At 40.8% G+C, this 12,641-nt stretch overlaps 1 protein-coding gene across 3 annotated transcripts in view; it reads left to right on the top strand.

The window, feature by feature from the left end:
- LOC144509216 (protein tyrosine phosphatase type IVA 2-like) overlaps positions 1–12,641 on the top strand; it is a 106,136-nt gene that overhangs the window by 69,653 nt on the left and 23,842 nt on the right. For all 3 annotated transcript variants that reach the window (XM_078237717.1, XM_078237716.1, XM_078237719.1), the window contains exon 3: positions 5,643–5,735. In XM_078237717.1, coding sequence (XP_078093843.1) covers positions 5,643–5,735 — 93 coding nt within the window. The remainder of the gene's footprint in view (positions 1–5,642; positions 5,736–12,641) is intronic.

Raw genomic sequence — 12,641 nt, 5'->3', positions numbered from 1 at the left:
TATGAGCTAAGTACATCTCAGCATCGGGGCCTGAATTGAAGAACCATTTCAAGTGGCATACATTGGAATTTTTATCAACTGAATGGTTGCTTTGTATTTTGCTTGGTGTATTCTCCCCCATTGAAGGTATTTTTTCACAATGTCGCTGCACCTGATGAATACCTTAAGCCGTCAGATTCTTCAAGTTTTGACATTGAGGAAACTGGAACTATGATCATAAAACCAACTTGTAATCTATAAATCAGACCCTAAACCTGTCATAAGTTCCCCTTCAAATTTTGAAGCTGCTTATAAACAGCATAATGGTCAAATGTAAAGATTTCAAACGCTTTCCTCCTGGATAAAAGAAGAGGTTTTATGTTTAATGGGTTTGGTTTGTACAACTCTGCATTTGAAAAGTACAGTTGATGGGAGGAAGAAATGGATTGCACAGGAACACTAGGACCATCCACAAAGAATTTTAATCCATTTCATGCCCTCCGTGGCAACTTCATTCACTTCTTCATTACCTCCAACATCCCATCCCCTTCCCATGGCTTTCCCATGTAAATTGTGGAAGGTGTAACACCTGCACCTTTACCTCCTCCCTCTTCACTGTCCAAAACCCTAAATACACTTCCCAGATGAAGCAGCGATTTACTTGCACTTTGTTCAAGTTAGTCTACTGCATTCGCTGCTCACAATGAAGTGGTCTCTACATTGGGAGACTAAACGCAGACTGGGTGACTGCTTTGCAGAACACCTTCACTCAGTCCGCAAGCATGACTCCAACTTGCATCTCGCTAGTCATTTCAATGCGCCACCTTGCTCTTGTGCTGATATTTCTGTCCTTGACCGACTACAGCGTTTGAGTGAAACCCAGTGCATATTGAAGGAACAGCACCTAATCTTCCAATTAAGCACTTTGCAACCATCATTGAGTTAAGTCAACAACTTCGCACCATGAGCTCTGTCCTCTATTTTGATGAATTTTCTTCCCAATCGCCCAACAGGGCCATTCCGTAACATTTCCTTATGTTTTACTTTCAGAGAGTGCTGACAGTTTGCTACTAAAATATTCTGCTATCTGATTTTTTATGCCCGTTAGCATCCGACTTAGTCTTAACACTATCGTTTACACTATCTTTGTCTTTTGCCCACAACATCTTTGTGAAGATCTTAGACTCTTCTAGTTCCTGCCTATCCATGACCTTCTGTTTTGTTCCACCTGCTCCAGCCCCCCTCTTCAGTACCAAGCCTATCACATTTCTACCTCTCCAGCTCTGAAGAAGAGTCCACACTAACTCTGCTTCACTCTTCACAGATGCTGCCAGACCTGCTGAGTTTTTCCAGTGTTTTTATTTCAGATTTCCAGCATCAGCAGTCTTTTGCTTTTACTACACAGACTCTGTGGCTTTCTCCCAAGAAGGGACTGACTTAACCAGGCTACATGTATACCAAAAAACAAAATACAGCAGATGCTGGACATTTTCAATAAAAACACAAATTGTGGGAAACATGCAGCAACATGAGTAACATTCGTGGAGAAATGTTTCAGGCTGAGTTTTTGTTTGAACCAGTTCAGGTGATGGGTCACTAACCTGAAATATTAACTCTACTATCCATAAATGTTACCTGGCCTGATGAGTGTTTCCAGCATTCTCAATCCTAACGATCGCACACTTCATGGTTGGCCAGCTTCAGAATGTCATTGTAAATGCCTGGGAAATTGCCATTCATTTTCCATTGCAGTTTTATGCCCTACATGTTTCTCAGTGATAATGCAACTTACAAGTCTAAAGCATAAAATTGCTGGCTTTTATGGCCCGTCCTAGTTGCCCTGAAAAGATGGTGAGGGAGCTTTTTCTTGAACCGCTCCAATTTCTATGGTATTCTTCATAGAAATTCCAAACAGCTGAATGGCTTGTTAAGCTGCTTCTGCGAACAGTTGGGTGTCAACCACATTAGTGTGGGACTGGAGTTGTGTAAAAGACCAGAACATATTTCTTGGCTCGGGATTTCCTCTTTGTTTCAAATATGCGCTTTCTTAGGAGGCCACACCATTTTTTTACTTAGTTGCACCAGGTACAACAGATACGCCCACCCAGGACTTGCAGTTGATGTCAGAACTCCAGCCTTCCAGAGTGTCCTTTTGAAGTGTTTCCTTTGACTGCCATGAGAGTGCAGCCCAAATTCGAGTTCTCCATAGAAGATTTGTTTTGGTAAGCGAATGTCAGGCATTCTGGCTACATGACCAACTCAACTCAGTTGTGACTCTCGCAATATGGTGTGGATTCTTGGCGATGCAGCTTGGGTAGCACCTCGGTGGATGGTATTTTGTCCTGCCATCTGATATTCAGAGGCTTCTGAAGGCAGCTCAAGTGAAAGTAGTTGAGCTTCTTAACATGGCATTGGTACACAGCCCAGTCTTGCATATGTAGAGCAGTTTGGGCAGGACTATTGTTTACAGTTTGTTTCACCCCTCTTCATACCCAGACTAATGTTCAAAGTCTGCTGAAGGCTGCACTCGTTTTGGCAATTATTGATGTCTCATCATCAATAAAGAAAGCTTGAGAGAGAATGTGCTGCCGAGATAAGTGAACTTATTCTCTCCTGGCAGGTTCTTGTCATGGACTGAGACCTTGTACTGGATATGGGGCTTCCCTCTAGCAAAATAGTCCATTACTTCAGTTTTCTTCATGCTGGTCGTACTGTTATGAAGTATGACCAGCTCTGAACCAGTAGCTAAGGCACAGTCATCAGCAAACAGGAAATCGTGAAGTAGGTCCCTGGAGATCTTGATCTTTGCCAGGTGTCGTCTCAGGTTGAGGTGCTTCCCAATCTGATTTTGATGCCAGGACCACCATTGTGGAAGCTATCAGAGAGCATGGTGGAGAAAACCATGCTAACATAGAGTCATAGGGAGTCAGCACGAAACAGGCCCTTCGGCCCACCTCGTCCATTCTGACAAGTTTCCTAAACTGAACCAGACCCTTTTGCCTGTGTTTGGCCCATATCCCTGGAAACCTTTCCTATCCATGTACCTGTCCAAATGTCTTTTAAATGTTGTAATTGTACCCATCTCTACCACCTCGTCTGGCAGCTAATTCCATATATGCACTACCCTCTGTGTGGAAAAAGTTGCCCCTCGTGTCCCTTTTAAATCTTTTTCCTCTCACCTTAAACCTATGCCTCTAGTTTTGGACTCCCCTACCCTGAAGAAAAGACCTTGATTATTCACCTTACCTATGCCCCTCATGATTTTATAAACCTCTACGGTCACTCCTCATCCAGCGTATCCGGCCTCTCTATAATTCAAACCTTCCAATCTCGGTAACATCCTTGGAAACCTTGTTTGCACCTTTTCCAGTTTAATAAAATCCTTCCTAACAGAACATGACAGAATAACCATTGGTCTGAAATACCCACACCAATCTTTAGTTCTTTTGATGGAGTTGACTGGCAAATCTTGTTCAATATCCACATGGCCATCTTCATGCTCACGTGATTCAATGAAAGGAAATGACACCATCAAGCTTAAAAAAAAGTTCCATGGCATCGCGATGACACCGTTGCAATGCCTTTCACATACCATGCTCAGACTCCTTTAACAACTTCAAATGCACTTTTTAAATCCTTGGAATTACAGAAATTCCACTGAGTTACAATAGTTATTCAATTTGCACCAAGTCCATAGAGCCATGGAAAAGAGACTTTCAGCCATTGTGTACACCGGCCAAAAAGAGAAAAGAAACAAACTAGCCGCTCATTTTTAATTCGCTTTCCAGCACCTGGTCTGTAGCCTTGCAGGTTACAGCACTTCAGGTACAGATCCAGGGATCTTTTAAATGAGTTGAGCACCTCAGCCATCAGTTTCGGCAGTGAACTCCAGATGCTCACCACCCTCTATGAAAAAGCTTTTCCTCATGTTCTCTTTAATCCTTCTACCAATCACCATAAATCTGTGCTCCCTGATCATTGACCCATTCAGCTGGGGAACCAGGCCTTTCCTATCTACCCTATTTAGGCCCCTCATAAATTTTTAGACCTCAATTAGGTGTACACCTCAACCTAAAGAAAGGGATCCGAGCTGATCCAGTGTTTCCTCATATGACAGTTTTCATGCCCTGCCAACATTCTTGTAAATCTCCTTTGTACACACTCCAAAGCAATTTTGTCCTCCTTGTAGTATGGTAACCAAACTGTGTATACAATTCCAGCTGTAGCCTAACAGTTCCAGCTTTGCATCTCTGCTTTTGCATTCAATGCCCTGTCCAATAAAGGAAAGTATTCCACATGCTTCCTTTGCCACCTTATCCACCTGTCTTGCCACCTGTGGACATATACTCCTCAACCCCTCTCAGTATCCTCCTGTTTACTGAGTATTCCCTTGTTTTTTTTAGCCCCCTCCAGATGCATTACCCCCCGCATTTCCAGATTGAATTCCATTTGCCACTTTTCTGCCACTCAACCAAACCATTGATATAATTTTGGAGAGCACAGCACTTCTCCTCTTCACTATCAACTGCATGGCCAGTTTTTGTGTGAGCTGCAAATGTCCCCATCCTGCCTCTCGTATTTAAGTCCAAACCATTAGTACTTACAACATATAGTGAGGCCCCATAGGCAATCGAAACAACCAAAACTACAGTAAGCCTGCAGGTCTCCTTTGAATTGCCACTATACTATCCACACCATGAGACTCCAGTTGTGAATACAGCAAATGATCTGGAAGAAATGGATATTGTTTCAATTCCAACGATGTGAAAGGTTTTCAGTTGTCCCCTAAATCTGATAAAATTCCACTTGGGAGTAAAATTTGCCATCAGCATTTGCCAATTAAAATTTCTCAATTTGCAGGGAAAAGCATCAAGCCTCCGGTTTCTGGAATCTATGATGTAATTAAACTCTGTTGGCTTTCCCCGTGCATCAGTAAATTTGAGACTAACTTGATTTTTGCTTCTTCTGTTTTTTGTTTCCCTATTTTGCACTCATTTTTAAGTTTTTGATTAAACCAAAATAAATTTCAGTTTAGTGAAAATACAAAATGGTGTAAAGTAAAGCCTGCAATTACAAACATAAATCAGCCGCAAAACTCCAAGAATGAGCAAGCCTTTGAGTTATTGATCGCATTCCTGCCTCCAAATCACAAGTTATAGGGTTTGAACTTTCCTCAGGCCGGCACAGAAACCAATTCAAAGTTAGAGCTCTGAAATCTGGACCTGATAACCAGCCAGTTATTCGGTTGATAGTGCAAAATCACACAAACAAAGTAACCCAAACATGTAGTCGCATAGTGACATAGCTTCCATGTATAAGTAAAGGAGCAAATGATAGTTAAAGTTTGTATGCTGGTTTGAATGATTAGCTGTGGAATGTGGAGAACTTTGGAAGAGTATGTATTATATCTTTGAACAGATCGATCTCTCTTTGATATCTGAAAACTTTAAGTAGAATGTGAGTCTCTGCTTCATTTATCAAACAGCATATCACTCCCCATTGTAGACTGCACTGACCGTGTCTTTTGTCCTATTGCCCACTTTCCTGTCCCCTCTGACAAAACAAAAGTATGTATAAATCGAGACTAGTGAGGGAAAGCAGAAACAGAATGAAACTTCCCAACAATCTTATTTTTTTTAACGTGAACTATTTGTGCCTTCCAGGAGCTGAAAAAGTATGGTGTTACCACACTGGTTCGAGTTTGTGAAGCCACTTATGACAAGGCTCCTGTCGAAAAAGAAGGCATCCAGGTTTTGGTGAGTAGCTGTTAATTACAAATAGAATTATTTTAGATTTTGGAGCTAACCTGTTGACAAAGCAGTGGTTGGAACTGTTGTAGGATGTGGGTTTTGTCCCAGTGATTTGAGTTTCTGTTGAAACCATCAAGCCATTGAGCAAATCCAGAAGCAACCATGGGTTGTGAAAAGGTCATTTCCTCCACCAAGTTCATCTTTATGGTATCCCTATAGAAAGCAATGTCGTGCTGGGAGTTGACTTTGCTGCAGCTGGCTGGTTTTAGAGTCAGAATTATAAGTAGTTGGAGATGGTACACTTATCCTGTGGTTTTTTTTAATAAGTATAAAATGTGCACGATGGGCAAGGGGTCAAGGTGGGATAAATTTGTCAAAATTTGAGGTTTAATTCGCTTAATGATAGCACAGAGTATTTAAGCTCCTGACTCTGAGTTGTACAGGTGTGTATTACAGAACTTGTAGGATCATAAATGAAGTCCTCAAGTTCCAGAGATTAACCAGATCTTGATCTTAGTTAGAATTCATCAGTGAGGCAAAGGGGTGAAAAAAGAACTTCTCCAAAACTCCTAGGCCCCTAAAATTCAAATGGGTTGAACTGGCAGACCAGAAATAAGTGTTGAATAGGATTCAGTTGACTCGGCTTCAGTGACCAGATTGTGAGGATTTTGAGTTTGAGGTTGGGTGCACCTGATCAAAAATACAATGACTTCATTCTGAAATCCCCTGCTGCCAGTCCTTATCCAGTCCATCTCAAATCCTCCAATGAATTCCCCCAACCCTCCCAGAAGAAATACCATTCTTTTTTTAAAAAAGAGAGTTCAATATTGAGTATGTCTTGTATAGAAGGTAATACATCGAGGGGAATCTAATGATTTGATAAGTTGCTTCAACTTTGTTCCTGAGCTTTATTAGCACTTCAATCCCATTAGGTGCCTGAAAGTCATATATTAGCCTTTCTGTCCCTCCCTCTACTTTTATTGTCCCCTCTTCCTCTGTTTTAAATATGAATATTATACAGACAGGTCCAGATGTTTTCAGTTTACAGTTTAACTGAGCAGCAGTTACTATGACTTGAATAATGATCGAATCGGATATGACTTTGTTACCTGGAAAGTGTGCTCCCAAGATCTCTTATAAATCAAATAACCTACGATCAGCGTTATCATTCCAAGTATTGTATTGTGTTGAGAGACTAAACATTTTGTATCCTTCAGGATATTGCTGTTGCACTGGTGATGTGACGTGCTCTTTATCTGCTGGGAGGTAACTAAAGTTGTGAACTTGAATAAACTAATGTGGAATATTAAGTTATGATTTTCCAGCAGTTGTCACTGAGAAGCCCATGAACTTAGTTCACACAATTGCACCAAGGCAAATCGATCAGCTTTTCATCATGTAGTGATCACTCTAGTTTGCTTTTGGTGAATTCAGATGAATGTGATGGTTGGGCTTGAACTGGTTTTGGCTAGTAACTTTTTATTCAAGGCCATAACTTGCCACTCTCTAGCATGCTGCAACACCGTAACTGTACGAGTCTGTTCCTCACCTGCACAGCGGGAAGCTCCTCATTACATTCATGGCACTGAGCAATTGTTCAGGTACTTTTCTGTTGACGGGAAACTAGCTTTATACCATAGTGTTATTTAGGTACCTTCCACTTGCCGAATGGCAGGTGGAGCAGCCCTAAAACCCAAAAACTCTTGATTAGAGAAAATAAATCGCACTGAACTTTCATTTGATGAGCATTTTGCAATAATGTGAGCTACAAATAGTAGGCCAGGTTTGCTGGGAAGCAATGTTTACCTCGGGCAACAAGTGAGTAAATTTTAGGCATAAATGGACTCCTGAATCAGATGATGATTGAGTCAGATTGAAATTTTAAAAATCTCTTTAGTTGCTGTCAAATGGTATTATTGAGATTATTTGATCCTGCTTCCACCACCCTCATAGACAGAGTTGCAGGTCATTACCATTTGCCTCACAAAAATGTTCTTCCTCACTTCCCCACTGCATCTTGCATGTTTTGCCAACCACTCAAGGCTGTGCCACACCTTCAAGCATCTATGCATGTGAACCCCTAAGGCCTCTGCCCCTGTACACTTTCTAGAATTGTGCCATTTGGTGTATATTGCCTCTACCCCTTTGCCAAAATGCACTGCCACTCGCATCTCTCAATTATTAAGTATTAAATTCTGTCTAGCCTATCTGTTTCCTGGAGCAGAAACTTCATTCTCACTGTCTTCCACACCTTGTAAGTTTGATATCATCAAATTTTGAAATTCCAATATTCAAGTCATTTATATACATCAAAAAGGCACTGAACCTGAAGAATGCCACTGTCTACCATCCTCCAGTCTGAAAACAGCCATGTACCAAGATATGTTGTTTTTATCCAAGCTGACACTGACCCTCCTGTTCCGTGAGCCTCAGTTTTATATGGTACTTCGTCAGTTTTTTTCTTATCCAAATGGAGACAACATCCATTTCTTTCCCTTATCGATCTTCCCTGTTACTTCATCAAAAATTAAATTAGATTAGTCAACCGTGATCTGCCTTTTACAAATCTGTCCTGGCTATACTTCATTATATCAAACCTCTCCAACTACTTGTTGATTTTATTTCCTTCATTATTGTCTCTAAAACCTTACCACCACTGATGATAAACTGACCAGCCTCAAACGATGAGGAATGTCCTCACACCCTTCCTTGAATCAGGGTGTCACGTTTGCCATCCCAATTCTCTAGCACCTCCACATGTGGCAAACTTATCTGCTTTCTCCAATCCCAGATCCTTTAGCAGGTTGACTTGCAAGCCATTCAGGTCAGGTGATTTATCCACTCTAAGCAAAACTAACCTTTCCATATGTCCTTTCAATCAATTTTCACCCATCCAGTCTGCTACCATTTCTGCTACTAACATTTTGTCAATATTGTTTTGTTAGCAAATACCAATACAAAGTACTCATGAAGTGTTCCTTCAGGGCCTTGTCCTGTGACTCGGTAAGCCTACATCACCCTCTTTGTCCCTATTCAGCATCTGCATCTTGCTACCTACTTTTTGAAGTTTGGTAAAAGATATTTACGTTCCTTTTCATGCAAACTGCCATTTTATTCTCATATCCTTGATTTGCTGGTCTCAGTTTCCTCTTCTAGCTCCCTGTCAACTTAATTGTATTCACCCTGGCTCTTAGTTGAAGAATTCATCTGAAATGTATCACAATGATTTTTAGTTCTTCATATTCTCTATCTCCCTTGTCATTCCAGGAGCCCTAGCTTTGATTCCCATACCTTTCACCTTCATTGGAATGTGCTTACCCTGCATTGAAACATATCTTTTTGAAGATCACCCATTTTTCTGTTAGATTTTCCTGTTAACCTTTTGTTCCATTTTACCCCGGCTCATTCCCGTATTGATCCTCCCTATCTTATTTCTACACTCTCTCACAGGTAATGTTGGGAGTAATCCGGAGATTATTACCAAAGGTCCTACTTTTTAACTTTAAGTATCTGAAAATCTAATCCTCGGACTTGCATTTCTGTGCTATCTTTGTCTTTGGAACCGGTATATGCTACAACTAGCTCTCCCTTCTCAAGGAGAGTATTCTGCACCCTCTCCCTGATCTTTTATAAAGGCAGCAAGGTGGCAACATGCCATGCAAGACTGGTGTTTTTCTGTTCCCCCAACTATAGAATCCTGTTCAGCCCTTAGCTGTGCATTGTCCATTGGTGCCAGGTATGGACTGCATTCCTTCAAGGTACAAACCTCATTCCAGAGAGTTGCACTAACGTATCAGCTTGGATTACATGTTTATGTCCTCCCAGGAGGATTTAAAAGATACCCTGGCAGTATTTGAAGAAAAGCTGACCAATGTTTATTTTCAATCAACCTCGCACTAAGTTGATCTTTCTCTACACCCTAGCTGTGACTGTAACTCTGCATTCTCCACTCTCCTTTCTTTCTCTGTACGGTATGCTTTATCTGTATAGTGCGCATGAAACTATACTTTTCACTGTATACTAATACATGTGACAATAAATCAAATCAATGAAACAGATTAACTCGTCATTGTTATTGCGGTTTGTGGAACTTAGTTGTTGTTTGGTTGCCAGGTTTCCTACATTGCAACAAATGTCTACATTTCAAAAGTACTTCATTGGCACTTTTGCAAATGCAAATTATTTCCTTTTTTTAATGCCACTTAGTTTTGAGTCCATTTGAGGGCTGGGATTGTTGATATTTTACTGTTAACCTTAAACATTCCTGGAAATTAATCGTTTGCCCCTTGTTAATCTAGTTGTGTACTCCAGAAACCAGATAGATGAATGAATATTTCCGTGATTGATAACCTGTGTATGTTCCTGGAAAGCACTGTTTGTCAGTTGTTAGATCCCTGAGCTGTGACAAACAATCTGTTGCTGTTAACATTCAGTTCCCTTATCTCTATCCCTGTTGTATCTATAGGCTGTCATCCAGATGATTGGCAATTAATGAAAAACATGCTAGTATATGGCAAACCGCAGAGTATACCTCACAATGCCCTGTGAAGGTTAGATACTAAATTACTTTGCATTCTCATTTAAGATAAGAATGTCTGCTATGCGTGGAGGTCAGGCAAAACAGATAAGTATGTTTTTTCAGTGCAGCTTTGATACTACAAACATTTTCAGACTTGTAGTGGAAGGAATAGCTACTGCAAGTTGCACCAGCCAGCCTCCTTCACTTGCATCTTCCCTGAGCAAATTCAGGCAAGCTTTACCAATGCTGCTGTGAATATGGCAATGCTGCTGTGAATATGGCAACGCTACTACCCAACTGGCTCAGCAGCAGCATTTAATGGATCTTCAACAGTGACAATAAGCAATAACCTGAACTGAAATTCATGAGAATGAATACATTTTGAATCCTTTTGGTTAAAGCAAATAGGGTCCTCCATTTTAAATGGATAACTTTTGGAGCATGTCTTATTGCCTGTCAGATTGGAGAAAAGTAAAAATGCCCGGGCAACATTGATTCTCTCCTTTTATATCAGGGATGTTTCAATGTTACTGAACTCTTACCTGAAGTGGTCCTGTCATATCTCTCAGTTGTTGGAGCTCTGGAATCTGCTGTACTTGCATCACGGGCAAAATCTAGACAACTCCAAGAAGTAGAGACAGCCAGCCATTTCTGACCCATGAACCTTTCCTAATCGGTGATAGTCTGAGCAAGAAGCAGTGCTCAAGTGGTATTGGCCAGAGAATTGTTAGTCCAAGCCTTGCTGTCGCTGACTCAACATTTGATGGCACTTCTGTCTCCAGAGATACCTTAGAAAACTGCTTCATGGGGTGATTTTATGATTTTTGCAACAGCAACGCAGCCACTCTATCATTTCCATTGCCATGCTGAAGTTGGAATTGCTGGCAGTAACATTAATATAAAAAGGTAATTGAGTATCCCACTGTTTTGACGGCGTTTTGGCCATTCAGGTAAGAATTTTGTGTTTCAGAGCATTCTGACCGACTGTGGTGTTTAAAAATGCTGAACTTGCTGCAGGATTAGCCAGACGGTGGTTTGGCTTTGTTGTTCTCAGAGTAAGTCACTTTGCTTTCGTGCTGCGGTTCCAATTTAAACCCAGACTCCAATCTCCCCTATCTGGGGAAACAAAAAAGTCGAAAAATTGACCAACACTTTTTTCTGACACCAATGTCCGTTGAAAGACTGAGTAGTTGTTTGTGAGTAGTATGGTAATAGAGTAAAAATAATCGGGAATAAATTGTATTGAAACTTAAAGCTCTTGTGGGGTTGCTGAAGATGAGTCAGAAGTTATATTGTTGTTAGTGAATGCAGGGACAAGAAAAGTGGGGATTGGTAATCATTGCCAATGAAATTATTTGGGAAGAGGTTTGAGGGAGGCATGCTCAGACAGTGAGTAATTGGTTCCTGAAAAATAAATAGTGTTTTCCTTATCCATTTTATGTAATTAGATAAATTTATACCCTTATGTATCTCAAAAATAGATCTGTAAGTCAACATGGGAAAAGGCACTTCAATTACTGCGACACCAGACAATTGACATTCCGCAAGGGTGATCTCGGATGTGTTGCTGTCATTCTTACCTTTCTTGCCCCTCTCCTAGGAGTTAGCAGGTGTGGTTGAAACTACTTTTATTCAGCCTTTCTAAAATTACTTGCCTGTAATATCAAACGGACCACACACACTCCTGCTGTATTAAGTTTGTTTTTTTTTTTGTAAACCAGTTTTCAGATACTTTGGGCGAATTTCCACTTGTTTCGCTATTATTGGTAGCTTTTGTTCTCCATTTCATTGTTGTCATAATCATTAGTATTTTTTCTGTTGGCAGCTTAAGTGCTTTTGCTGTGCCCCCACTTCCTGAGTTTGATTTGTAGTTTGAGGAAAATGAAATTTATGCTGAACATAGTACGTGTTGCGAGTTTGCAGATACACCAGCGCTGGACATATTTACGCTGACAGATGTCTTTCAAGATTTTTCAGTGTGTCACTGTTATGAGGGGCTGCTGGGTGGAACTGGGGATGGAATGCCCTTCTGATGTGAAGGAACATGAGAAGTTTGTAAAGAATCCCTGGTGCGATGTTTCTAATTGGTTTAGTTGTGGAGGGTGGGTTGAGAGGGTGGGTGGATGGCAGTGGTAGTATTTTCTTTAACTCACTGAAAAGCACATACTGTGCATGTCCCTCCTTCCTCCCTTTTCATGTGCCCCAGTTCATGCACACATAAATCTCCTGCAAGGGCATCAGCATATTTCCTATCCGACCTTTTCAGAATGTGTTCTTAGAACGAGGAACAGGATCTACTTAACCTCCAAACATATCAAACTTCCTGCTGCTTATTTTTAATCATTTTGATTTGCTGGTTGTTGAGTTCTAACATATATATATAGCACAGTGGT

Source organism: Mustelus asterias, chromosome 21 (genome assembly GCF_964213995.1).
Source record: "Mustelus asterias chromosome 21, sMusAst1.hap1.1, whole genome shotgun sequence".
Taxonomy (NCBI): Eukaryota; Metazoa; Chordata; class Chondrichthyes; order Carcharhiniformes; family Triakidae; genus Mustelus; species Mustelus asterias.
This window is presented reverse-complemented; position numbering and strand designations above follow the sequence as displayed.